The 24459-nt window shown below is 42.0% G+C and overlaps 2 protein-coding genes across 3 annotated transcripts; one reads left to right on the plus strand and one right to left on the minus strand.

The window, feature by feature from the left end:
* The first annotated feature begins 13 nt into the window (after positions 1-13).
* LOC308110152 (uncharacterized protein) lies at positions 14-3444 on the plus strand. The gene is made up of 3 exons (XM_080464275.1): positions 14-84; positions 317-557; positions 3139-3444. Exons 1-3 carry the CDS (start codon positions 15-17, stop codon positions 3308-3310), a joined length of 483 nt encoding a protein of 160 aa, XP_080320401.1. The 5' UTR covers position 14; the 3' UTR covers positions 3311-3444.
* LOC308110097 (protein lifeguard 3-like) lies at positions 3420-23978 on the minus strand. Of its 2 annotated transcripts, XM_080464177.1 has the most exons (13): positions 23813-23978; positions 23590-23716; positions 20192-20509; positions 19989-20056; positions 7824-7888; positions 7672-7725; positions 7532-7582; positions 7371-7410; positions 6744-6781; positions 6563-6650; positions 6374-6469; positions 6230-6283; positions 3420-5038 (listed from the first exon to the last, which is right to left on the minus strand). In XM_080464177.1, exons 3-13 carry the CDS (start codon positions 20502-20504, stop codon positions 4889-4891), a joined length of 1017 nt encoding a protein of 338 aa, XP_080320303.1. In that variant the 5' UTR covers positions 20505-20509; positions 23590-23716; positions 23813-23978; the 3' UTR covers positions 3420-4888. The 2 variants fall into 2 exon arrangements, with proteins under 2 accessions (XP_080320303.1, XP_080320302.1); XM_080464176.1 differs by lacking the exon at positions 23813-23978 and having other exon boundaries at positions 23590-23797.
* Positions 23979-24459: the final 481 nt, after the last annotated feature.

Consider the following 24459-nt stretch of genomic DNA (forward strand, 5'->3'; position numbering starts at 1 on the left):
AAACGCCACTGCGCATGCGTGAATTCTGTTACTCAACCAACATGGCTGCGCCCTGTGTGACAGCTCTCAGGACTACACTGAAAGGTAAACGAACATTTTTAATCCTTAACATTTGTCGTTAAAAAATGCCATGCAAAAATAGGTTGATTCAACATCGCCTTATCGGTGTCAGTGGTTGTTGCGGATTCATTTGCGCTAGAAAGGTTGTGGCGTCTGATAAAGTAGCAGGTGGAGTTTTCGTTTTTACACAAAGTTAGCGTTGTTCTCTCTGCGGAGGACAGGTGAATGTGAAACATCTGGTCTATGTGTTCCAAAGGAGTGCACCTCGTCTCCGGCCGGTGGCTCCTCACACAGAGCAGTCCCAGCCCGGCAGTGTGTCACCGGGTGCGGCTTCATGTGTCCTCCGCTGCCCCGATGAGCAGCTCCAAGACGGAGGCCCGGAGCTCCGCAGGCCAGAGGAAGGAGGAAGAGAAGCCGGAGGAGGAGGAGGATGAGGGACCAGAGTACATCCCCACGAGAAAAGCAAAAAACCCCATGATGAAGATCGGATATGCCTGGTCAGTGTGCACTTTATACTAACTTGTACATAAACATAGCAGTAAACAAAGTTCTCATAAAGACATAAGTGCAGATGATTACAAAGCTATAAGTCATGTTTTGACAACAGTTTCAGGAAATAAACATTATAGAAACTATTTCTACAATGCAAGTTACTGTGATAGTTGAACTTTTGTAAGCATAACCAGAAGGCAATGATCCAAACCAAATGAGTGAAGAGTGAAAATGGCCTAATGTTAAAATTGCACTTATCTTTCTTTCGAGACTTTACTTGTTCAGGGATGTAGGCATCATCTGAATGTACACTGTATAAATAACAACCAAACTGCTGTTAAATCTGAGTTATTGCGGTTTAATTTTATTGGTTTGGTCTAATCGAGATCAAATCGGGCTGCATGAGGACCCTTGGGTAAAATCAGTTTACCTCACCCTGATCTCAACTCTATATTTAAAATTTGAGAATAGACCACACCACCACCACCACCATTTGACACAAAGCTGGAAAGACAATCTCTCACCAGCAAACGTTCACATCTCAGGACAGTTTGCAGGTTCACCCTGTGCTTTATGTTCTCTGGATCAGACTACTTCCGCCAACAATCCCAAAACATGTCTCTTGAGTTATTTGGGGAGTCCATAATGCCAATGTTAATGCATGTTATTGTGTGTGCAAAATTCAAAGTACCAACCAAACATGGAATTATACAGTTCTGTTCAAAATAATAGTGTTAAAAAAAAAAACTTAAGTAAGGCTTAAAAATCCTTATACTTCATTTCCATGCTTTGGGAACACCGCACATTATATTCTAAATCAAACCAGGAAGAAGAATGTATCATTTCTTAAAAGTACTATACAAAAAATAAAGGAAAGATCTGTGTTCAAATAATTGCATTGTCTTATTTTTTTCATAAACTCAAACATTTACACCAAACTTAATCTTTAGGAATTACCGTTCCCACGAATCACATAACTTATATTTAGTTGTATAACCGCTGTTCATAAGAACTGCTTCACATCTGTGTTGCATGGCTTGGCTCAACTTCTGGCACCAGGTGAAGAGATAATCCAGTCCAGGATGATTTAACAACATTCCACAGTTCCTCTGCACTTCTTGGTTTTGCCTCAGAAACAAAAAAGCGTTTTTGAGTTTCTGTTGGATTATGCTCCTGGGATTGGGTTGGCCACTCCATAGTTTTCATTTTGTTGGCCTTGAACCCAGATGCTGCTTTATATATATATATATATATATATATATATATGAAGTGATCCATGATCCCTGGTATGTGGAAAAAAAGGCCAGACACCAAAGTAAGAGAAACGTCCCCATATCATGACAGTTCCACCATCATACTTCACTGACATTAGAGCAGGGGTGTCAAACTCAGATCCTCGTGGGCCGCAGCCCTGCACGTTTTCAATGTCTCCCTCCCCTGAATGTCCTGATGGTTCATCATCACATTCAGCACAAAGCCAGATAACGAGCTGCTCATTGCAATCAGCTGTGTTGAAGCTGGGAGACATGCAAAACGTGCAGGGCTGCGGCCCTCGAGGCCTGGAGTTCGACACGTGTGCGTTAGAGTGTACCATGGCTTCAATTCAGACTTTAGGGATTGTCTGAAAACTGTCTGTGTTCTTTGATTAGTCTTCTATCTATTCAAATGGTAGTCTTCTGTTTTCTTCCATGTCTCTCTGGTTTTGCTGTCTGTTTTGAAGCGATCAGTGTCGCCAAGCAGTCATTTTCTGAACTTCTTGATTGATGTAAATGTTGATTGGAGAAAAGAAACATCCAAGTACGCTGTTCTTCTGAACCACGCCAGCAACAATCAATGTTTCTCAGGTTTTCAGAGAAAAATGAACAACTTGTCCTGGTTTCATCCTTGAATAAGGTTCACCTAATTGACAACTGTTATTTTTGTTATTTTACTTCTCAAATTGAACTCCACACTGCTATTATGTTGAACGCGACCCTTTCAAATAATTTATTCAGTTCCGCAGACCGTTTTCTATGACTCTACTACTACTACTACACCTCCTGGTAAAATATTTGCCATGGAGTAATACCATTTCTACCCAAAACAGTGATTTATTTGATTGAGTCCTGTTGGACTGCTATTATTTTGAACACAACTGTAAGTTAGATTTGTGAAACATGATGCAGCGGGTTAGATACATGTTCTTTTGGAAATGGGATACTCTAGCAGTTTTTGCAATCTTGTGGCTAAAACTGTCTTCTTACAGAGTACTGTAGTTTTTAGACTATAAGATGTTACTTTTTTCACACGCTTTGAACCCTGCGGCTTAAAACAATGTTGCAGCTAATTTATGGATTTTTATGAGTTAATGAGCATGGTGATGCGTTCAGGTGCATCACGTAACTCCGACTTTTTTTTATTTGTTGCGTGCAGGTCAGTAGTTCAGAAATTACAGTAGATCTTTTAGGAGGGTAACATTAAGCTTTGCTCTTTGTGCAACAATATTTGCTCTCAAACCTTAATCCACCTGTCAAATCTCACCCTTTGTACCATATAACAAACTGTTAACCATGGAAAATGTTTGTTTGTTCTGCCCTCTCTGGCTAGGATGATCGGCCTTCCTACAGGTATCATCGGCTTTCTCCTGGCCAAGAGACAAGTGGACAAAAACCGACTGAAGCAGCTGAAGATCAGACAAAGGATGCGACAAACAAATGAAGGACATTATGAAGGAAGCCGCTATCGCCACAACACAGACGATGTTAAACTGGAGCGATAGTTTACAACTGCAAATATTTCCCTGCACCTTGATTAAAACACAAATGTCGACTTAATGGAAAAGATCTATGATTATTTAAACATACTGATCATTACAACTGCATTCAAACTCGCAACGAAAAAAAAATCTTTATTTCATATGAAAAGGCAGATTCTTCTTCAGCATTGATATATATATATATATATTTACAACCCATAAATCTACACAACAGTCTACCTGTGAATTACATTCAGAATTTTTGCTTTGTTCTTTTTTTTTTTTTTTTGGAATAAAGTTTATTTGTGTAACTTTGGTCTGACTTTATGATCAGTGGAGTTCAGGGAACCAGCTGAGTGCTGCAGAGATCATCTCAACAATGAATCACCACTGCTACAATGGCTGCAACTCACTGACCTTTACAAATGTTACAGTCATTTTACACCTTGGCACCGACTGAATCGACCTTTGTGAAAAATCCTGCCCTGCTGGCACTCCCCATTTGACTCAAATGTGACTGTAACTGAGCACTTGATCCAGAATACACATGTAACAATATGAATAAGAGCTTCTTGATAACCCTGTACTGAAAAGTAAAAAAAAAAGTCATCTGAGAGACATTGTCATGGCGAAGGCACTGTAGTGATATGAAGGGCAACTATGTGATAATAGATATTTAAAGGTCATTAGCAAAGTTGAGCATGAACTCAAAAGAAAGGATCTGAGGTTCCCATTAAAGGGACCGAGCTGTGCGTCGGTATCAACTCGGACTGAAGCGATTAAGGATAAAATGTCACAGTGAACCACCACCTACTGTACTAGAGATCACATCAGAAGTATATTGAGTTGAGGAAATATGTCTACATGCAAACAAAGTGAAATGCAGCAAGAGGAATATAAATGGTGTCGCTGAATCAGTGTCTATATATTATTTAACTACTATTAAGATGATTAAAAAGGTACAATATGTAAGATTTCTTTTGAAAACAGCCAAACATCTACTGAAATCCACAATTCTGAAGTGAACCAGCTATTTCCAATGATCCCATCCCAATATCTACTACCCTGCAACAAGAGGAGAAAAGGAGTCTCTGGAGGTTCTCGTATTCCATCTTGGCGAGGGTACACACAATTTTGAGTCACCAATTAGCATCAAACTCATGTTTTTGATCACAGAAAGGCCCAACCTGAATTTAAACCAGGGCCATGTACACTGAGGCAAGAGTGCCAACCACTAACCCGCTGCGCAGCCCAGTCAACCCATGGTGGACTCTGATAGAGGAACTGAAAGCTCAAATCTACTGGCTTTAAAAAGTGTTCCAACAAGATTGGAAAATTTCTTACCGATTGTACCTTTAAAAAAGAGAAATAGACAGCTATAGATAATCAGAAAAAGTGCATTTTTGTGCATAGGTTTGACCTACATGGTAACAAAATGTCAAATTCAGCCCTTATACGTTTTCCCTGGAGTGTGTTGTGATTTCTCTAAGCATAATTGCTCATTTTGTAACGACTGAAGCAAAAGGATTGTAAAAGCTTGGAATGGTTTTGGTGCTCAATTCTTTTCCGGACCGAGCCGATCCAAGTTGTATCCCTGCAGACTTATTTTGTTGAGGCGCCAATTATTTGGAGCAGGAAGAGGAAGATCTGGATGATGTCTGTGTAAATGGAAAGCGCGGCGAACACGTACTCCTCTGGACTGATGGAGTGCTTCCTGTTTCCTATTAGCAGCTGGGTGTGATACGCCAGAAACTACAAGACACAAAGATAGCATTGAAAACAGAGCGTGAAAACCTGGGTTGATTCAACATTGAAACTTGAGGAAAATGTTCAACAAAAAACACGCAGGACAGTTGCAATGTTTTTTCAGCAACGGAACTCTTAGAATATGTGTTATCTGCTGGGCTAAAAGCAACACAAAGCACATTGGATTATTGTGGTGGAGTTACGAGAGTTAAGAGCTCACAAGAGCCTATAAAGTGTATCAAGCTGACAAAACAGCACCAGGAAGTCCTACAATGTGCGCATCAATTATGATTTGCACTTCTCGTCTGGACTAAAGGGGTTGGATTGACTTCAAACGACATCCGACTGAACATCACCTCAGTTTGTTCAAATGAGAACCAAGACCTGCCCATTAAACACGATGGGATTTGGTTTTCAGTTGGAGCAAACGATCACTTCAATTGTACCTGTGCTTGTTTTAACCTGACCAAGTCTTACAAGTGTAAACACGACTTAAAATTAAGAAAAGTTACAGCATCGCCTCTTTTTGGAACTCAGTTTTCTTTTCCTCCAAATCCTGGAGTAAGTTGATTTCTGTGACGGAAAATCCAATTTAATGTGACCAAGTACCGTTTTCAATTTGACATATTAGAAATTACTACAGTTATATTACACTACTGTAATATTAGGAAATGCGTTAAAGTTTATTTTCTAATTATATAATACAAAAAAATGTTTCAATACACAGAGATAGCGACCAAATATGTTTACATTTTAAAAATAGAATATCTCCATGTTTAGTCATTTCTAATCAGTTCAGCTTGCATCAACATGGCAGAGTTTAGTAGAATTGTCTGCAATTGCACAACAGATAACTGCTTTAATTTAATCAGAGATGGGATGTGTCAGGACTCCATGAAGAAAGTTAAGGGTCTACTGTAGCAGTACAAGACAAACACAAACAGAATTTGGATCATTTCCATGTCAGGTATCAAAATCAGTCATGCAAGCAGTGATGGAGCATGTGAGAAATAAGATCTGTCATTACCAAAACAAAAGGCACAACAGGCCTGTTGGATGTGTGTGTGCAGAAGGTTTAGTAAACTGATATGATTAGAGTTTATTTCAGTCACATATTTGTTGTGAAGTAGAACCAAGTTATGATGAAAGCCTTTTGTTTTCCAAACTCTCCGATCAGCATCAAAGTCAAATACTCACCAAAGTGAAGGCGATGGCTCCCAAAGCTGCATAAAGCATGTGAAGCCATGGGATCTGCAATGACAAGCAGCCATTAGAGTAAAATGAAAACCTGGAAATCAGTCAAGGAACATTAATTTGTCATTCACATCAGCTCAAACTCACATATTTGAAGGAGAGCACGATGGTTGTAATGATGCCCGTCACAAGCATGACGATCCCGAGGACGCAGAAAAAACCCCGGCACTTGGTGAAATCGACCTGGACACAAACATCACCAGCTGACGTGTTACAACATGTGAATGAATACGCTGTGGGCCTTACAAGCCGGCTGGCAGTGGCGAGGACACCCACCTTTGTCTGGAAGCAGAAGACGGTGACGGCGATGCAGACAACGGCAGTGATCGCCAGAGCGAGAAACACTGCTTTTGTGTCGTAATAACTGAAAGCAAAAGATAACTCTCATTTAATACTGAGGTAACCCTGTTTATGTGTATATCCTGATGAGCAGACAGAACTCATTTCTTTGATGTACCTGGATATGGATCCTGTCATGTAGGACAAAGCCAGAGTCTGTAAAAAAAAAAAAAAATCCACAATCATATTAAAAACAAATCTGAGACATTCACAATAATCTAGAGTTTAATGGCAACAAACATTTAATGTATTTGTTTTTAACCGACATAAACATCTTTAAAAGGGTAGGCTCCAATTCTCTGTAATTTATTGACTTATTTTTATGGACAAATTAATATATTAAAAAATTTAATCAGTGTGCTTTGAAAAACTGTTAATAGATTATTTTCAATATATGTGTCCAGTGTCTCCAAGAATTAATTTGCAGATTGATACGTTTACCAAATACCTTTGTAGTTTTTCTTGCAATAATAATACCCTCAATATCAAATGCAGTTATGTTAGTCATTTCAGACATAAAACACTGCTTAAAGTATATAGATAGACAAAAAAAAGGATTAAAAATCAAAGTTGAAAGGTGAACCTTGTTCTCTCCAGTGTGTTCAGCATGTATGTGTTTACAATGTTTAGCAGAGTTAAAAAGGAGAGAATGATTTTTAAACTGGGTGAGCTTCTTTCATTGTTCTAGACTATTCACAAATAAAATATAAACTTAGTCTGAAAATCAACATCTTTATCAACTTACGAAGATGAACAGCAGAATGACGTTCCACGGAAACTTCCTCCTGCATTAAAAAAACAAAACAAAAAAAAAAAAACTTTTCAGTGAGACTAAAAAATACCAAAATTGTTTTGCACAAAATATTTCTTTTTGTGTTTTTGTGAAACCAAAGCAGCTGCACTCACCGGGGACCCTTACAGCAGACCAGCACAAGATGGGTGACGATGTACACTGCACTGGGATATCAACATGGAGAGATTACTGTATTAACACTCTGCAGAGATCCCTCCGTAAACATGTCACTTTTAGAAGGCACACCACTTACTAGGATGCCCAGTACACAGCTTGGTTTCTCTGCACAAATGTTCTCACAGGTTGGCTATAAGAAACAGAGGAAGATTTAAAGCATGCACACGCACACGCGCACGCACCCACCCACCCACACGCACACGCACACCCACCCACAAACACACTTACACAAATGTGAATACGGCCACGATGGCTGTGGTGACGATGAGCTGGGATGCCAAAATCAAATAAACCTGAAAAACACATATACAGATATGGTAATCACAGCAACAACAAAAAAACTACATAAAATCAGCTTAGTTTGTATTTTACTTTGTGATTTTTGTGTCATTCTAATTACCTTCAAGGTGAGTGGATGCATTTAAAGTTCCCATTCACGCATAAATGTGCGAATGCACAATATGACATGTAAATTATGTTAAAAGCAAAAACAAATTTTATCCCTTGAAGAACATTACACTGAATAACACTAAATACCATAATCTTATACTAATAATTATGCTACTATGACCAAAAACAGTAAAATAGAGAGCCTTCGTTCAAAGATGCTGAGGCAGCGTCTGGCCATCTGTGTCTTATCAGAACAATAAAACAAAACCATTCATCAATAAACGCTGAATCTGCTGGGATGGTGTGATACAGTCAAGGCCACAAGTTAACGAGACAAACAATCCTTCACATAATATTTTCACATGTGAACTAATGGGACGTCTTTTCTGACTGGCAATAAGACCAACCCAATGTCAGGGCAGGCCTACTTCCAGAAGTATGATGAGGTCGTAACAAACACATCAAACACATCATTGGTCAAACGGACATAAATAAAGGCAGTAGTCTTCTTAATGCACACACTGAGATGCAGCAGGTGATTTATTCTGGAGCTATTCTCTACATCTCTTTTCTTTTTCCGCTTTCACCCAGCAAGGTGGTACGAGCCGTCACATTTCCAGAAGCAGCCTCTAACAAGGCTGTGTGAGGTGAACCGGACGCTACGAGTGGTTTTATGCCTCAGAATGTCCCGAAGCAGCAGTGATCTGTCTGGTTTAACTTCAGGAGAGTTTAGAGGCAGAACGTGTCTGGTGGTGCTTCGTCTGATTTTATGAAGTGTCCTTGTTTTGCCCACTTAATGCTGTAATGACCTGTGATGGGTGACAGTGACATTTAGTCTGTTTCTCATATCTCAAGCAGGTGAAACAATAAACTGAGTGTTTTCCAAGACTGAAGATAAATAATGTGGCCACATGAATGAGAAGGAATGTAGAGATATAATATAGAGATAAGTGACTGTTTTCATTATATTTCCAAATACATACACAATATTATAATATTGGACATAGCGACAAAAGTAGAATTCTTATGAAAAAGTTTATCCATCTATCGATCTATCGATCCAGCCCGTAATGTAGTTTGTTTATATGGAGTTGCCGTAGACCATATTGTGTGTGACGTCATTAAACAGGCGCAGGCACGAACTCCGCCCCGGACCGATCCGGGAGCCTGAGCGCATGCGCAATCCCCGCCCCGGACAGATCTGGTACCTACACCGGATTTAAACTGGATGTCCTTCCTGAGGTGTGGGATTTGGTGGAAATGGAATTTAAACTACCAGTTACAGTCATTAGCTCGCAGCTCGAAAAAGAAGAGGAAAAAAAAAACTTAAGTTTAATTAATAAAAAGGAAAAGCAAACATGGCCATGACATTACACAAGCTCCGCACGTAGTCCTCCAGTGTATGCCTGGGGGGTGCATATGCACACCATTAACGCATTTGCACACACAAAAAAACACACACTGCTGTATGATGGATTTTCAATGGCTGTCTATTACATGGCACTTCCTGAAACGTGACAAAATATCTGACAAAGTGTAATTGGGGAATCAATCTATAAGAGGAGCTCAGTGCAATTTTTTTTTTTTAGGTTCTTTTGAATGATCTACATTGGATATGATGTTGTTGCTCCTCTCTAACACTAGGTTATTTGCGTCTGATTCTCGTAAACTCCTGAAGATGGCTGAACCAAAAAAATGAAAGTGCCGCTGTGCTGTGAAGACTTCAACAAATCATCTTCTGCTGTATGTTCTATATATATATATATATATATGTCTATGGAGTTTCTCGTGCTAGTATTGGTGTTTCATTGAAATGAGCTTGACTGATTGGCCAATGGGCAGGTGCGTGATGACGCAGTTATCTGCTATTCTGGAGGTGATGGCGGCTAATTTAAAGGGGACATATCATGCTAAATCCACTTTTTTAGCCCTTAAATGCATTTTGTTGTATATTTAGAGTGTTTAGAAGTACAGAAAAGTTCAAAGTAGTCTCTTCAGGTGCTCCGTTGATATCTTTATATTCTGTTTTGGTCATATTTTGCGATCGGTTTCGATTTTTCTATTCTCTATTACGTTTTTTGAACAATGACGTCACAGTATTCTCAGCGGAACTGCCAAATTAGGACATCGACATTTCGAGCAATCCGCCATTTTTGTTTCTCGCTGCGATTTTGTAGTCCAACCGAAGTTACGAGAGGAGAAGTGGAAATGTTCGGTTGTTGGATGTAGTAACCCACAAGCTTCGTTACACCGTCTCCCAGCATCAGAACCTTTTCGAAGTGCCTGGTTGAGTTTTATTTTTCACAGAAATGTACCCACATCTGTGGGTAAGGTCATTTTTGTGTGCGCGAAGCACTTTAAGGATGACTGCTTCAACAACCTCCGCCAGTATAAAGAAGGATTTGCCGAAAGACTTCGTCTGATTGTTCCTTCTATCTATGGAGACGACGAACAGAGCACTTCGGTAAGCTGTATATAACGCTAAAAAGTGTGATAAGACGTCCCTGTCATTGTTTTGTTAGCATTAGCAGTTGCACCGTCTTCATATGTTAGCGCTGTGTGCTCGTTTTAGATTATAATGTAACTTCTGTGTTAAATAGTCGTTGTAATACAGGCAGTATTGTAGTAGTGGGCATGGATGGAGAAGTTAGTGTAAATATAGTAACACACCATTGCGTTACATCCATATGAAGACGTTGTTCTGTAGGTGCATCATCGTCATTTTCATCTCGCTCCGCCGGGTCCGACTCTGGCTCCAACATGTATGGCTGGATGGACAAATCTTCCGTTGTTGACATTTTGTAAATAATGTGTGAATATAAAGTTTCTGCGCCGCTAGATAATTGTATCTGTTCTATCAAACTACAAAGATGGCCGAACAGGGTGACGTTGAACCGAGTGTCACCTCTGCAACCTGGAGAGGAGGAGGGGTATGAAGTGTCTCATTTGCATTTGAAGAGACCGCCCCAAAACGAGTTGCTCTCAGAAGCACATCAGAAAAGGGGTAGAAAAGGGGCCTGTGGAGCTCTAATCATGAGGAATTTAGACCCAAGCATTGCAGTTTCGCGTTGTATAGACCACAACTGTATGATTTATATGTAAAAAGGAAGGATTTAAAAGCATGATATGTCTCCTTTAACAGAAAGATCGGATGATACGATAGCGGACCTGCTTCGGGTGCCTTTTTCATGGCGCCTGCTTGCAGAAGAAATGGAAATTGTGAGTAGAGGAAGACAAGGCTTTGCGCAGAATTTTACAGCTGGAAACTACCGACAGTGCGACTGGCTGACAGCTAGCTGGGAGCACAACAAGCTGTTCTGCTGGCCATGTTGACTCTTCAGTACAAGCTCCGGAACATGGAATAGCAGTGTTTTTAGCAGCCTCATGGAGCGAGTCATCAAAATGGATCGCAGGATGGATTTCGGCTCCCAGTGATGGTGAGTGCTAGTTTTTATTTTTTTACTTTCTCTGGACTAGTTGGGCGTTGCTGTTGGCATTTGGTGCTGGTTTTGATTGTAAAGTGGTGTTTCCCATACAATCATGGCGGCCGTCAAGATTAAATTACGTCAGGTTTTGGTTCGACCAACTCGATATTTCTCTGTTCATTCATCTCCGCATAGCCTTGTGTTTTTACTGTAGGACATAATGTGCTGCTGCTGCTGCATTGGCTGTATCGGCATAGGCAACAGTGGTTAGCATTAGCATTAGCTACAGCGATGGCTGTCCACCAATTATCTGCTGAAAGAAGATCACCTTCAGCTCTGACCTGTGTGTGTGTACCAAATTTTTGCTAAAACTATTGACCTGAATTGCATGAACTCTTCAGCTTTTACTCTTCACCCCTCGGGTGTAGTTACAAGAAGATAGAGAATTTCAAAAACGGGTGTTGTCAGTTTATTTTTTTCTCTCTATAATCAAACACCAATCAACAAACACAGATCATCAAACACGCCTTTCTGTAGTTCCACAAACAATACACTAATAATTGATGACTAATCCTTCAGGAGACGGCATAGAACTCGCAATCGTCCTGACATTGGTGAAGGGCAGGTTGTGGAAAAGCCAGAGGTCAAGCTGCACCACAGCAGTATGGACCAGTAAAATAAGAAGCTGATGAAGGAGAGAGAGTATTTGACGAGCCAGATCAGCACTCTAGAGCTCCACAGAGAACAGCTGAACTTGGAGCTCTGACAGAAGGACCAGCGGCTGAAGGCCAAGGAGGAGGAGGTCCAGGTGCCCGAAAGTCGCCTCCAAGAACAAAAAGCAGATGCTGACAGGAAGTCGCAGGAGGCAACCAACCAAATCAGCGAGCTGCAGCAGGTCTGGAGAAGACGTTTTGAGGAGTTGGAAGAGCAAGTGGCCAAAAGTGAGGCCAACAACAGCCTCCTCAATGTTAATGTGAAGGACCTCACCAACGCTCTGGACCTTAAAGAAGCCGAGTGTGCAGGTCTCAAGATGGAACTCCATGAAGTCTGTGAAGAGTCAACCACCCTCATGAGCCACATGCAGAGTTCCAAGGCCAACTGGAGAACGTGTTGGCCACTACGCTGCAGGAGGCAGCCAATGAGAAAGCCTCCATGCAACATCAGCACGAGCAGAAATTCAGCCTGCTGGGTTCAGAGGTCGCCACCCTGTAACAGGCCCTGCAGACCAGGGAGGCTGAGGTCACACAACTCCAGACCCAGGCTGCTAATAAAGACAAAGACCTTGGTGAGACTTTCACTTTTACCCAAGTACATGTCCAGCAAAGTATCTGTACGTTTTACTCAAGTATGACTTTCAACAACGACTAAACTGCTCCCATTGGAGAGACAGCGCATTGCCTGGTTGCAGCCTCCATTGGTGTGTGAATGTGATGAACCATGTAAAGCTCTTTTGGGCTGCTCACGCAGCTTTAAGGCGCTATTTAAGTGAAGTCCATTGACCGTTTACTAGCTACCTTTTCCAGTGCTGGAATGCAGAGCTCTGAAAGAGCAGCTGGAAAGTAAAACCAGGGCAAAGGAGACAACAGAGGAGCTGCTGACAAAGTCCAGACAGACTGAGGAGGCCTGGATCGCCCATGAGGACGAATGGATGGAGGACAAATACAGGGCAAACCTGGACATCCAGCTTCTTCTGGAGAGGATCAGCAAACTGGACAGGCTCGCCTCCATAACGGACAAAGCGAAAGCCAAGATGAAGAAAGTGGAGAAGAAAGCCAGAAAGGAGGAGAAAAAGAGGGAGAGGCAGGAAGGACAGAAAAAGTAGTACATACAGAAAGAGGTGGAAGAGCGTCGAAAAAGAGGACATATGGAGTGCGATGGTACTCATGAAAAAAACCCAAATCCCTCCCATCTTTTAAACCTTGGGACTTTTGCTTTTGAGTCCAGGAGTGTGGAGCTCGATCCAGGCCAAAAGGTTTGTTCATTGAACTTGAACTCAATCTGATATGCTGCCAGCTGTTGTAGTTCTCTCTCTGCACCATGGAAGTTAGTACCACAGTCCGATAGCACTTCCCTTGGACGACCCCGGTGGGCAATGAATCGACGCAAAGCCAGGAGGAAGGCGTCGACATCCATAGAGTTCAGAATCTCAATGTGCCCTGCAATAGTTGTGAGGCACTTCAATATCACACCCCAGCGCTTCTCCGTCCGCCCACCCACCTTCACCAGGTAAGGCCCGAAGCAATCGACACCAGTCGAATAGAAGCGTGGACAGAGCAGTCTGAGGCGTAGTGGAGGAAGGTCCGCCATCTGCGGCACCTTCCTTGTGCTCTCCAGCGCTGACAGGTCAAACATTTCAGTTGGTGATGTCGGATAGCCTGACGTCCCTGTAAGATCCAGTATTGTCTTCTCAACTCTGCATAGACTCGTTCTGTGCCTGGGTGTAAGAGACGTTCATCCATATTCTTAATGAGCAGTTTCACAGCAGGATGTTTTGGATCCAGCACGATTGGATGAATCTTTCCGATGCTTGGGTTCTGTAATCTTCGCAGCCTTCCCCCCACACGAATGAGACAGGTATCATCATCCCACTCTGGAGCGAGATTGAGGAGACGACTGTGACTTGGGACAGGTTTCTGTGCTTTAAGGGCTGCCACTTCTTCAGAGAAGCTACGAGCTTGACAGTCTCTCAGCAGTAGGAGTTCCGCATCTCTGTGACTGAGGAGCTGATCGTGTCCATCTGTGGCCGCCCCGTGAGCTTGCAGTGTTGCTTCTACCAACTCCTCCGATGAGCTAAACTGACTGGTATCAGGAACATTATAGGGCTCCACAGCCGGGAAGCAACAAAAGGTGATTCCTTTAAGTTCTGATGAGTCCGCTGTCTTAGTTTGCTCTGGCTTCATCGGCCAATGTTCTGCACTTTGCTTGAGGTATGGTGGACCTTGACTCCAGCGACCAGATTTTGCAAGATCTAGCAGTGACTTTTCCCATGGTCATGTCATCGGCTGGATTCCTTGGACTGTTGACATAGCGCCAGGACTGCCGGTCAGTCAGTTCTTGTATTTCTGATACCTGAGTTCCGACAAACACCTTATAACGACAGGAGTCAGATTGGAGCCATTCCAAAACTGTGGTGGAGTCAGACCAGGTCGAACACTCCCTCTGCTAGTTGGGTGCGCAACTGGTCGACTCTCTCTTTAGCTATCGCTGCAGTGGGAAGACTCTCAAGACAGTTATCAACATAAAAGCTCTGCTGAACAGACTGTAGCACTTCAGGATGGGTGTCCTGATGATTACAAGCATGTTGCTGAAGTGCGAAGATGGAACAGCATGGGGTGCTTGTCGTACCAAAGGGAAGCACCTGCCATTCGTACAATGGATCATGTCGACATGACTGACCTATCATCTGCGCCTCAGGGAGCATAAGATGTTTGAGTAACACATGGTATTTGAATTTTTCAGACAGTTCCAGATGGGGTTCAAGCAGATTGTCCAATGCTAACTTCAGGTTAGCAAATTCCCTTTCACTATCCGCAGTGAAATCTGGGATCTCGGGTTTGGGCACACCATATGTGGAGTGTGGTCGTGGACCAAAATTGTGTGAGACTGTAGTCTGACTTGTCGGGAACCGTGCCTGAGGTGCTGCAGTGGTGTTACTCATCCCTGGCATGGGTACATACTGAGGTAGACCACGAGTTGTGAAGACTTGAGCTGGAGGATAGTTTGTTGATGATTGCGGCGTCTGATATGAAGCTGACGGCAGGGCTGCAGTGGCTGATGGCTGCTGTACCTGAGGCTGGTACCTGTATGGAACGTCATCCTCACAGCGATACGCCTCTGTCCTCTCGGGCTGTAAGGGGACTGACCTTAAGAGAGGCCTCTGAACGGAGGTTGGCGTCATCATCCCAGAGGAAATAATCGAATCGGGGGAGTCGGGGTGCATCTGAGGGACTGGATGTATTGGTGTGAATGCAGACGTTGCTTTCACTTGTAATAGCAGGCGGGTGGTCCCTCAGTTCAGTTTCTCCCTCTCTTGATAAGATCACACTTGTTGTGCGTCTCTCAATGTGAGACTCCATGTTACGCACTTGCTTCTCAGCTGAAGGGGAGTGGCTCAGAGAATGAACAATGGTCTGAGAGTGGAGACTGTCCTTGTACTTGAGTGGGCATGGTAACTCTAGCATTGTGGGGGTCTCCTCATCCCCTTCTTCCTGCAGGAATGATGTGATGTGCTCTAGCAGCTCTTGACGACGACGTTGTCGATGTTCGTATTGACACAGCTTGTGAGTGACTTTTCCTCCTTTTCGCTCTTGCGGAGGGATTCAACCAGTTGCACCAGGATGAAAAGCTGCATCTACTTGTCCGCTGTCTGCTGCTGTGGCCGCTGCTCCTCATGCTCATCATCGTCAGAGTGGGAGGAAGGGGCAGGCCGGTGAGGATTGTTGGCAAGGATGTACTCCTCCAGATGTCCAGGTGTGCGACGCTGTCCCACTTGTCGCTCTTGTGCGTCCCTATGAGGGCGGGACGTTGTATAGCCCTCTGATGCCATATTCTGTAGTTGTCAATAATCCGGCTCGAAGGACCCTTTGTTGAGGAATACGACCTCTGTTGCTGATTAATTTTGCCTAACTGACCACTACAGGGCTCCGGTCAGAGAGCACACGAGACAGCAGATGAAATTTCAGTCCTTTAGTGAGGAAATCATATGAACGGTGGTGCATTCTGCATACAACGCAGAGAACGGAGCACACAGTTCGAGTATTTAACTAGACAGAGTTTGCCATGGTGAGTTTACAGTTTAGCAGTTTCTGAAAAGACACGAGAAATAAAGAAGTAAATTACCATGATGCACACTGTAAAACAAATGCAGTAAACAACATTCACTATAACATCGAATCATGTCCATAAATACGTAATGCCCATAAACATCCAGTCATCAAATCAACCTGGTTAGCTCAATGCTAATCGCGATAATGCTAACGCACAAAAACGAACACAAATCCCTCCACGAACTCAACACTACTACAAACGGTAGGAGACATATACACATTCTTTTCACAGCAATATTATCATAGCTCACATTGTCAGTGACTGCTCCATCACCGTAAACGTGTTAGCTTCAGAACGTGCACAGGAGGAAGGACGTGCCCACTCGGCCTTTAACAATAAAAGCGCCCACTTCAGAATAAAAGCGGGAAGCCACAATCCACTATGACTTGGAGATTTCTTAACAATAAGTATATAAGGTATAAACTTTTAGCCCTGCTGGCCAAGGTGCCCTCAAAAATTAATTTTATATTCTTAATCATGGAATCTCATTATGAGAGTAAAGCAATTGTGCTGCATGAATAATCTACACTGATTCGTACTTGAGCCACTCTTAGAACCAATCACGCACACATAAACTGACGTGTATGGCGTCGGGCATTATAACACCATTGTCTCCGTGAACTACATTTTACACCCAGTGTATATTTATTTACTATTCACTCTCACTCCCTCACCCTTTTTTTTTTCTTCCCCCCTTGAGCTTGCACGTTCTCCCTGTATTCATGAGTGTTTTCTCGAAGTACTCAGTCTTCCTCCCACAGTCCATTGCACAGAGGTGTGACTGTGTTTATCTGCGTCTGTCTGTATTAGCTGTGTGACGAACTGTAGCCTGTCTAGGGTGAAATCTGCTTTTCATCCACAGTCGGGGGACTGGCGACAACTTTCTGAAACTCTAACGTGAGTTGTGAATAATGAATAAATGGATATAAACACTTTTTCTAAGCATCAATTGTGAACCGTACTCTGTGGGTAATACATTTCTATATAAGATGCAATATAAAAAAATTACAGCTGCATTGCATTTGATATGTGGGATTGTATTATTAATTCAGGTTACAGATTCCAGGTTTGTCTATAATTTGATTTGTAATTACTCCAAACCGTTTTGGAGGCGTATCATTCCAAGTTCTCATTTTATCAAACCGTTTTGTCATGCTACCAACCTTCATACTGATTCATGGTATTTGTGGGTAAATTTAAACTAAACTGCATCCCTCTGGGATATAGCAAGATTTCAGAAACTACAAATCTGCTATTGGTACATTCCTCCAAAACCACATTTAGCTTCTCTCCCCCCCTTTGAACTTAAATTTTCTTTACGGTATATTTCACAGCGTGTCTTATTTAGACCCAACATGAGACCTGACGTGATGTGCCCAGCAGGACCAAATCCAAGTGAAAGCAGCTTCTATCCCACCTTACAGCTCCCTGTGCTTCCCCTGGAGCAAAAAACCAAAGTTTCCCTGCTGAGAAGGTGATCCAGGACAGATCTTCAGTCCAACACAGTTCAGCGATAAATGAACCTTAACTAACATTATGTCTTTGGATTTGAGAAGGAGTTGGAAGATCCATCCATCCATCCATCTATCTGTCTGTCCATCCATGGTCTTGATTGTGACCGCAATTTTTTGGTGAAGTTTGAGCAAATGTCCAAGCCGAAAGGCCGCCAACTCAACTGATATCCATCCATCCGTCGTTCATACCTACATGGTAAACGTTACAGTCACACATTCTGCCAATTTAATCATCTGATACTGTGCAATAGAGCCAGAGTTCCCAAAGAAAACACATGCATACATAGGTAGAACAAGCAAATTACATACAAAAATGTGTTGAAACCCAGGGATTGTCGTGATGGTGAGAGCTCACCAGCTCACTTAAGCTGAGGCCCCATTTACACAACGTTTTCAAGTGAAAACGGAAAGCTTTTCTTGCATTTTGTGTCCCTTTATAAGACAACTGTGCTCAGAGACAGTGACAATGCAACCTTTTGAGAATGGCTGCCAAGGCGGAACTTTTCGAAAATGCTCCAAACCCATCTCAGTGAAAATGGGGCGAAATTATCTGAAATGCTCATAACAACAGATGTAGTAACTAGTTCTTCGGCACATGCACCAGTAGATGGACAATAACAACAATGCTGGCCTCCAGAGAGGCATGGCTCCCAGTCGTTACTTTCCTGAGACTTGGTAGTTTTATAGTTGACGGTCACCTCTAATAACAAACTAACTTCTTCACCTGTCCATACGAATGTCTGTGTACTCACTAATGGTACTCTCGATCAACAATAAGTTCATTTGAAACGTTGTGTAAACTGACATCCAACAATCCTTATCACTTTATTCAAGTCAGGGCTATTGGGTGAAATTAGAATGTAATAATTTCCATCGGTCTATATGCATATATATTTATCTAATGATCTATTAATATATAGATAGTCTTTTCTATTGTGTGCAACTATCCTGTCAGTCTCTAAGTATTTGTGCAACGTTGAGCTGCTGTGATGACTGAATTTCCCCACGTGGGATTAATTATGTGCATCAGCTTTTTTCCAAGTATACCCCTTTTTTGCCAATTTAATTCCGTCCAATTAATGAAGGCGAAATTGTCCATATGTTTGCGACTGTGTGTGTGAGAGTTTGCCCAGTTTACTCAACACCCTGCAATCCTGAACGGGTACAAAAGAAGATGGACGAGAGTCCCTGCTAAATGCACGTAGCGTTATTCGTCAAACTGCAAATAACTGCCAGCCGACACGCGGATGAAGGCCGTATAGAAGACGGCTGGATGATTCAGACGTTTATTGCGGTGTTATATACAGTGTGTCTAAAAAAAAATCAAAAACTAACTGGCGTCATGAGCGAGAGACCTGGAGTCCAAACAACTAAATAGTTGGCAGATGTGGGTGAGCCCTACTTTGATTTCATATGTATCTAAATAAAATTTTAAACGATAGACAGCCACAACCAAATGTCAGAAAGTGTCCATATTCAGTTATTTTCCATAATGACTAATTAGTCCGCCCAGCTAACGTGACACAACAAGCACAAAAGGAAACACCCAGAGTTCCAGCTAAAGCAGTGGATCACTGTAGCTTTCAGTCCAGTAACTGACAAATAACTTTTCATATTCAAATACCCGCCTGATTATTGTCTAAAAACGGCTTTAAATAAAGAAAAACAACTAAATCTGAGCTTTGTACAGCAGTGTTAACATGATAGACAATGCTGTTGTTTTTTTTTTTATTTCCTCAGTCTCATTTTTAGGCTTCCATTTCAGAAGTTGTTGAAATTATTTACCATTTTTTACTAATGTATATACAGATCCTTGTGTGAAAAAATAGAAAAAGATACTGGTAAAAGTAGAATTAATTTAACCTCTATTCAACTAAGCAAATGTAAAATGTTTGTAAAGAGCTCGGTTTCAAAACAAAACTGGACTAATTTATATATATATATATATCTATATATATATATATAGATATATATATATATAAAACATTATGATTTTGATTAAGAATTTTCATGCATTTCTTTAACAGGAACAGCAATTCTGCATCCAATTTTATCACTTGTGTCACATGTCAACTTCTGCCAGCTTCTAGCGTTTTGTTATGAAAGAGGAGGAACAGTGCTGGCCTCAACTTTAGAGAAGTATGCTTGTGATCAAATCTTTGTAAGATCAAAATAAAAACATAGTGAAATGCAAAGTGAACTAGCCGGAGCCAGTTCGGTGCATCTGTGCACTTTACCTTTCTGATAAAGGCGTGTCGGATGCTCAGGCTGTCCCAGTTGCTGCCAGCTGCTGCAAACTCATCACCTGCATCAATTGAACAGAAATCTGATCACAAAGAGCAGCAACAAATCTGAAGAGTTGAGACACACAAGATGCAACACTTTATCTTATTGGGATTTTAATACGCACTTCCTTTTATTAAAAACTTCAGCCTCTTACCGGAGCTCAGCACATCTGAGGGTATGGTGGGAGGGATGATAGGCGGCATGGGAGGTGGGGCGGGGTAGCCTGATCTTGGATGCCCGCCGGGTTGAGGCTGTCCCGGGTAAGGGCCAGGAGGATAGCCCCCTGGCTGGCCTGGGTACAGAGGGGCATTTGGACCAGCGGGGTAGGGGGCAGAGGGATGGCCCGGCTGTGGATCGCCATAGGAGGGGAAGCCATACGCAGGAGGCTGAGGGTAGTTGCCCCCCTGAGGCCCATACAGGGAGCCATGGGAGTCATCGTACCCTGGAGGGTAGTCTGACCTGGACATGACAACTGTGTGGAGAGAAGGAGAAGATACACTTTAGGTCTCACATTTTAATGGACAAATATGAGGCAGCATAAAGGCCAGAGAGAGAAGAGTGAAAGTCACATTAAAGCTGTAATTAAAATAACATTAACCCAGTTGATCTTATACTGCTATTGCACATACTCATCTTAGCTTTTTAATGTTGTACTGGCTTTTCCACAGTGATTGTTCAGTTATCTTGTGGTAATATTTAAATCACTTAAATGGTGAAAATGTCCCCAAATAATGCAGATTCGGCTCATTTCTTATGTTTACCACTTCAACCTGTGACGTCCGTCCACCTTGTATGCACACAACAGGCTTTAAATCTTGACACAGTTTTTGTGTAAACACAATCAACAAAGATTTTTCTGACACTAATCATAACATTTGGCCTCACTGCTTACTGAATACTGAAACTTTCCCTTTCAACAGATGGATGTGAAAACAACCTTGTATTTTTAAAATCCACACAGAAAAAAAATCTATTCTAAAGTGAATGGTGACTTTTAAGTTTCACATGTCTGACTGGGACGATTTACAGTTACAGCTGAGAAACTTGCATAGGTGTTCAGTATCATATCGGGGGGGGACGACAAGCAGAATTCAGAGGAAGTCAGCAGCTGTTGGTTGAACACAGTTGAGCATTTGGCAGCTGAAAAGATTTTCTCACAGATCCAAAACAGTCATAGTACTGACAAAAAGTACAGATGTCCTTTGTCATAGTCTTCACTTCACAGTTACATTTTAACAACAAACAGTTCAGCCATTTATAGTTGGCATGCAGTAACATATTTACAAATATTGGCATAAAACATGCCTGAAATAGAGAAAGAACTCTCAATATGTTACAATATCAAATGTACGTATAATCATGATGCGGGTGTTTGTGAATGTTTGCACACACTTGTCTATCACTGTAGACTTTTGGCTCAGCAATAGTCCGACCTGAGCTTGGATCCATGTGGGGTTGTATCAGGTTAACGTGAACATGTGGATTCACTCAGCAGTGTGCTTCACAAAGCCACCAACAGGCTCAGTCATGGACCAGCACATAGATGTCTGAGGGAAATGTTTCATTATAAACCACACCACAACCGATTCACCCAGTGTAATGAGAGGGGGCTTGTGTTTCTGAAAGGCGTTGATACTTTTTCAGCACACATTCAAGCTTTGAAATGTTACTCACTGACATTTCAGCATATCTCCTAAAAGGATTTTGCAGTTTTGTAGAAGACATATATTAATCTACCCAAACTACACATCAACAAGCAGATCTGTGTTCCTTTTTTTTTTTTTTTTTTTTTTTTTGGTGGTGTGGGGTGGGCTATTTGCTGAGTTATTTTGAAAGTTGCAGTGCTCTATTCTCAGTGGGACTTTTAGGGGAATACACACATAGTGAAGGAATTCAAGTGCTGGCTCCACCTCCAGCTGCCATTACATCACACACCAAGCACCAAGCAACGGGACAGAAAACAATCTGTGGAAAAAGTGATCAGCCCATCTTAAGTCGAACGGTCACAGTACAAGAAGAAGCTGGTCACCACTCAGCAAGAGAAACATTAAGCAAGTTTAACTGCTTCAAAAAGTGTCAATGTCATTGTGGCTGGTGTACAAGAGAAGCCAAAGAGTTCCTGCATGTGCTTGTCACAAGTATTTATCTCATCAACACCACTAACTGCAAGTCATACAGCCGTTTTGAGTCAGTGTTGAAACATAGGAACTGAAATAACACTGTAAAAAGGTTATTTACCTCCATACGATCTAATACATACTACAAACATTGAAACACATACTGCCGACAGTAAGACCCTGTCATGTCTATTTATACTGTCACCATGACAAACAAGACAACAAACTGTTAAAAAAAACAAAAAAACAGGGTCTGTACTTAATGTTCAGCCTGTCTCAGGACAATATCTGAGGCTGTTGTTGAGAAAATATACCATGACGTGTTTTCAGCCTTTGTGAGATGATGAGTTTTTACTCTTCTTCCTTCTGAACCCTGTCATTTCGCTGTGTGCACAGCTGATTGACCACTAAACTAAGAACCATTATTAAAAAGGAGAAGAAGTCATCCTTTCAAAAAGCAATGCTGTTTTGTAATGTCTGTCTGATATTCTGCTAAAATGCATATAGCAAATAGAAGGGAGGGTGTAAAACATATTTTTATCTGTTGTTGTTGTTTTTTTACTTGATAGCAATATAAGTAGACCTATAAATGACCTGGATATCATCTTTCCATTTAAAAACTTCTTCAAAATGGTGGAAAAGGGCAGCCTTAAGACACTTAACGTAATTTCTTATATTAGTAATTCAAATTGTTCTGTGTTACTAGAGAGATAAAAACAAAACAGTTTTTTTCCCCAGTTTTCTGATACTATTTGTTCCTCTTACAAAAAAATAGGAAGACGTTACACCTGCAGGTTTATCTTGACTTTCTCAGCATTATGACCTAATAGCAGAGCATCCCCACGAATGTTTACAGCTTAAAAGTCTGTTCGTGTGCTTGTGGAGGCTTTGTGACATCTGAATGAATGAACCACATGAGATTGGTGGAACACCAGCCCACAACTTATAGATACCTATGGAAAGAAGTATAAAACAGAAAGTGTGTACAGGCCAGCAGACTGGGACTCTACTGGAAGGAAGCCATCGTTCTAGTTGCTGTCAACAGTTGTGCTTTTCCTGGTTGGACTAGTTAAAATGTCTGCCCTAAAAACACACAGACTGGTTCAAGTGTAAATACGTCACAGACCAAAAGATGGAAACGTACAGGGTTAAGTTCAATAAGATGTTTATCATCCTATAATAGCATTTACACATATTCACTGTGCAATACTGACACGGCAATATACATATTTTTCTCTTTCTTTTCTTTAACATGCCTTTTAGGGTATTTTTGTTCCAGAGCTGGTAAAAACAACATGGCAGGGCGTTTGGAAAAGCCGATGGAGGAGCTTCACACAAAAAGCCTTTTCAGGTGAGAGTCGGGCGGCCTGCGCTCTGAAAAACACGCAGCTGAATCATGAATCATGGAAGCTGACGGCCGACCGGCTCCACTCACCGCTTCAAGCAGATCTCCACCCAGTCCTGTCGGTTCCCACGGAGCTCAGGAAGATCCTCGTCCTGTAAAAACTCCCGTGTGAGCAGGTTGTGGGGAACTTTTCCAGATCTCCTGCTTCTCAGCTCAACTGCACAGATGTGAAGCAGCAGTCAATTGCAGGAGAGAGAGAGAGAGACATAGAGAGAGAGAGAGCGCGCACGAGAGCGCTTTCCTGGAAACATACAGCACAGGGTGGAGTCCGCAGGAATCTGTCACACCAGCAGCACACCCACCGACTGAACCAGGCCCGATCGGCGCTGACTCATTTCAGCAGACAGACACGACACAAGCAGCTGTCCCGGAGCATTACAACCGCAGCCCTGCTTCTTCCTACTGCCGCACTGAGAAGCTCAAATGAAGGTTTTTTTTTTTGTTTGTTTTCTATCCCCACAGCAGCAGTACGTATCCTGAAACTGAAGAGACTTAACATGCAGTGGCGGAACTGTAGAATTATAGGGTGGGCGAGGTGGGGGCACCCCAAAAGTGATGAAAATGTAAGCTGACACAGGTGTGTTTCTTCAACATTTAAGGAAAAGTGATTTTGTGGTTGGTGCCGCCCTCCCCTCACAGTGAAGTTTGCATCTTCTTCCTTTGCTTGCATGAGTTTCCTCCCTCAGTCCCAAAACAAGCATGTGAGGTTAAAGGAGTTGTCACCTGGTATTCTCGCGTATTTTATCTCCCTTAAATGTTCTTTAAATCAATTCTTGAACTTCATTAGAAAAAAAGATCAAATATAGAACTCGTTCTGACCCTTTTTCCCCAAAAATTCCACTCGCAAGAGTACATGTGAGATTTTGACTGAAATGTTATGCGCGTGATTAGCCGACGGAA

The sequence above is a fragment of the Lipophrys pholis genome (genome assembly GCF_963383615.2).
Source record: "Lipophrys pholis genome assembly, chromosome: 1".
In the NCBI taxonomy this organism is placed as follows: Eukaryota; Metazoa; Chordata; class Actinopteri; order Blenniiformes; family Blenniidae; genus Lipophrys; species Lipophrys pholis.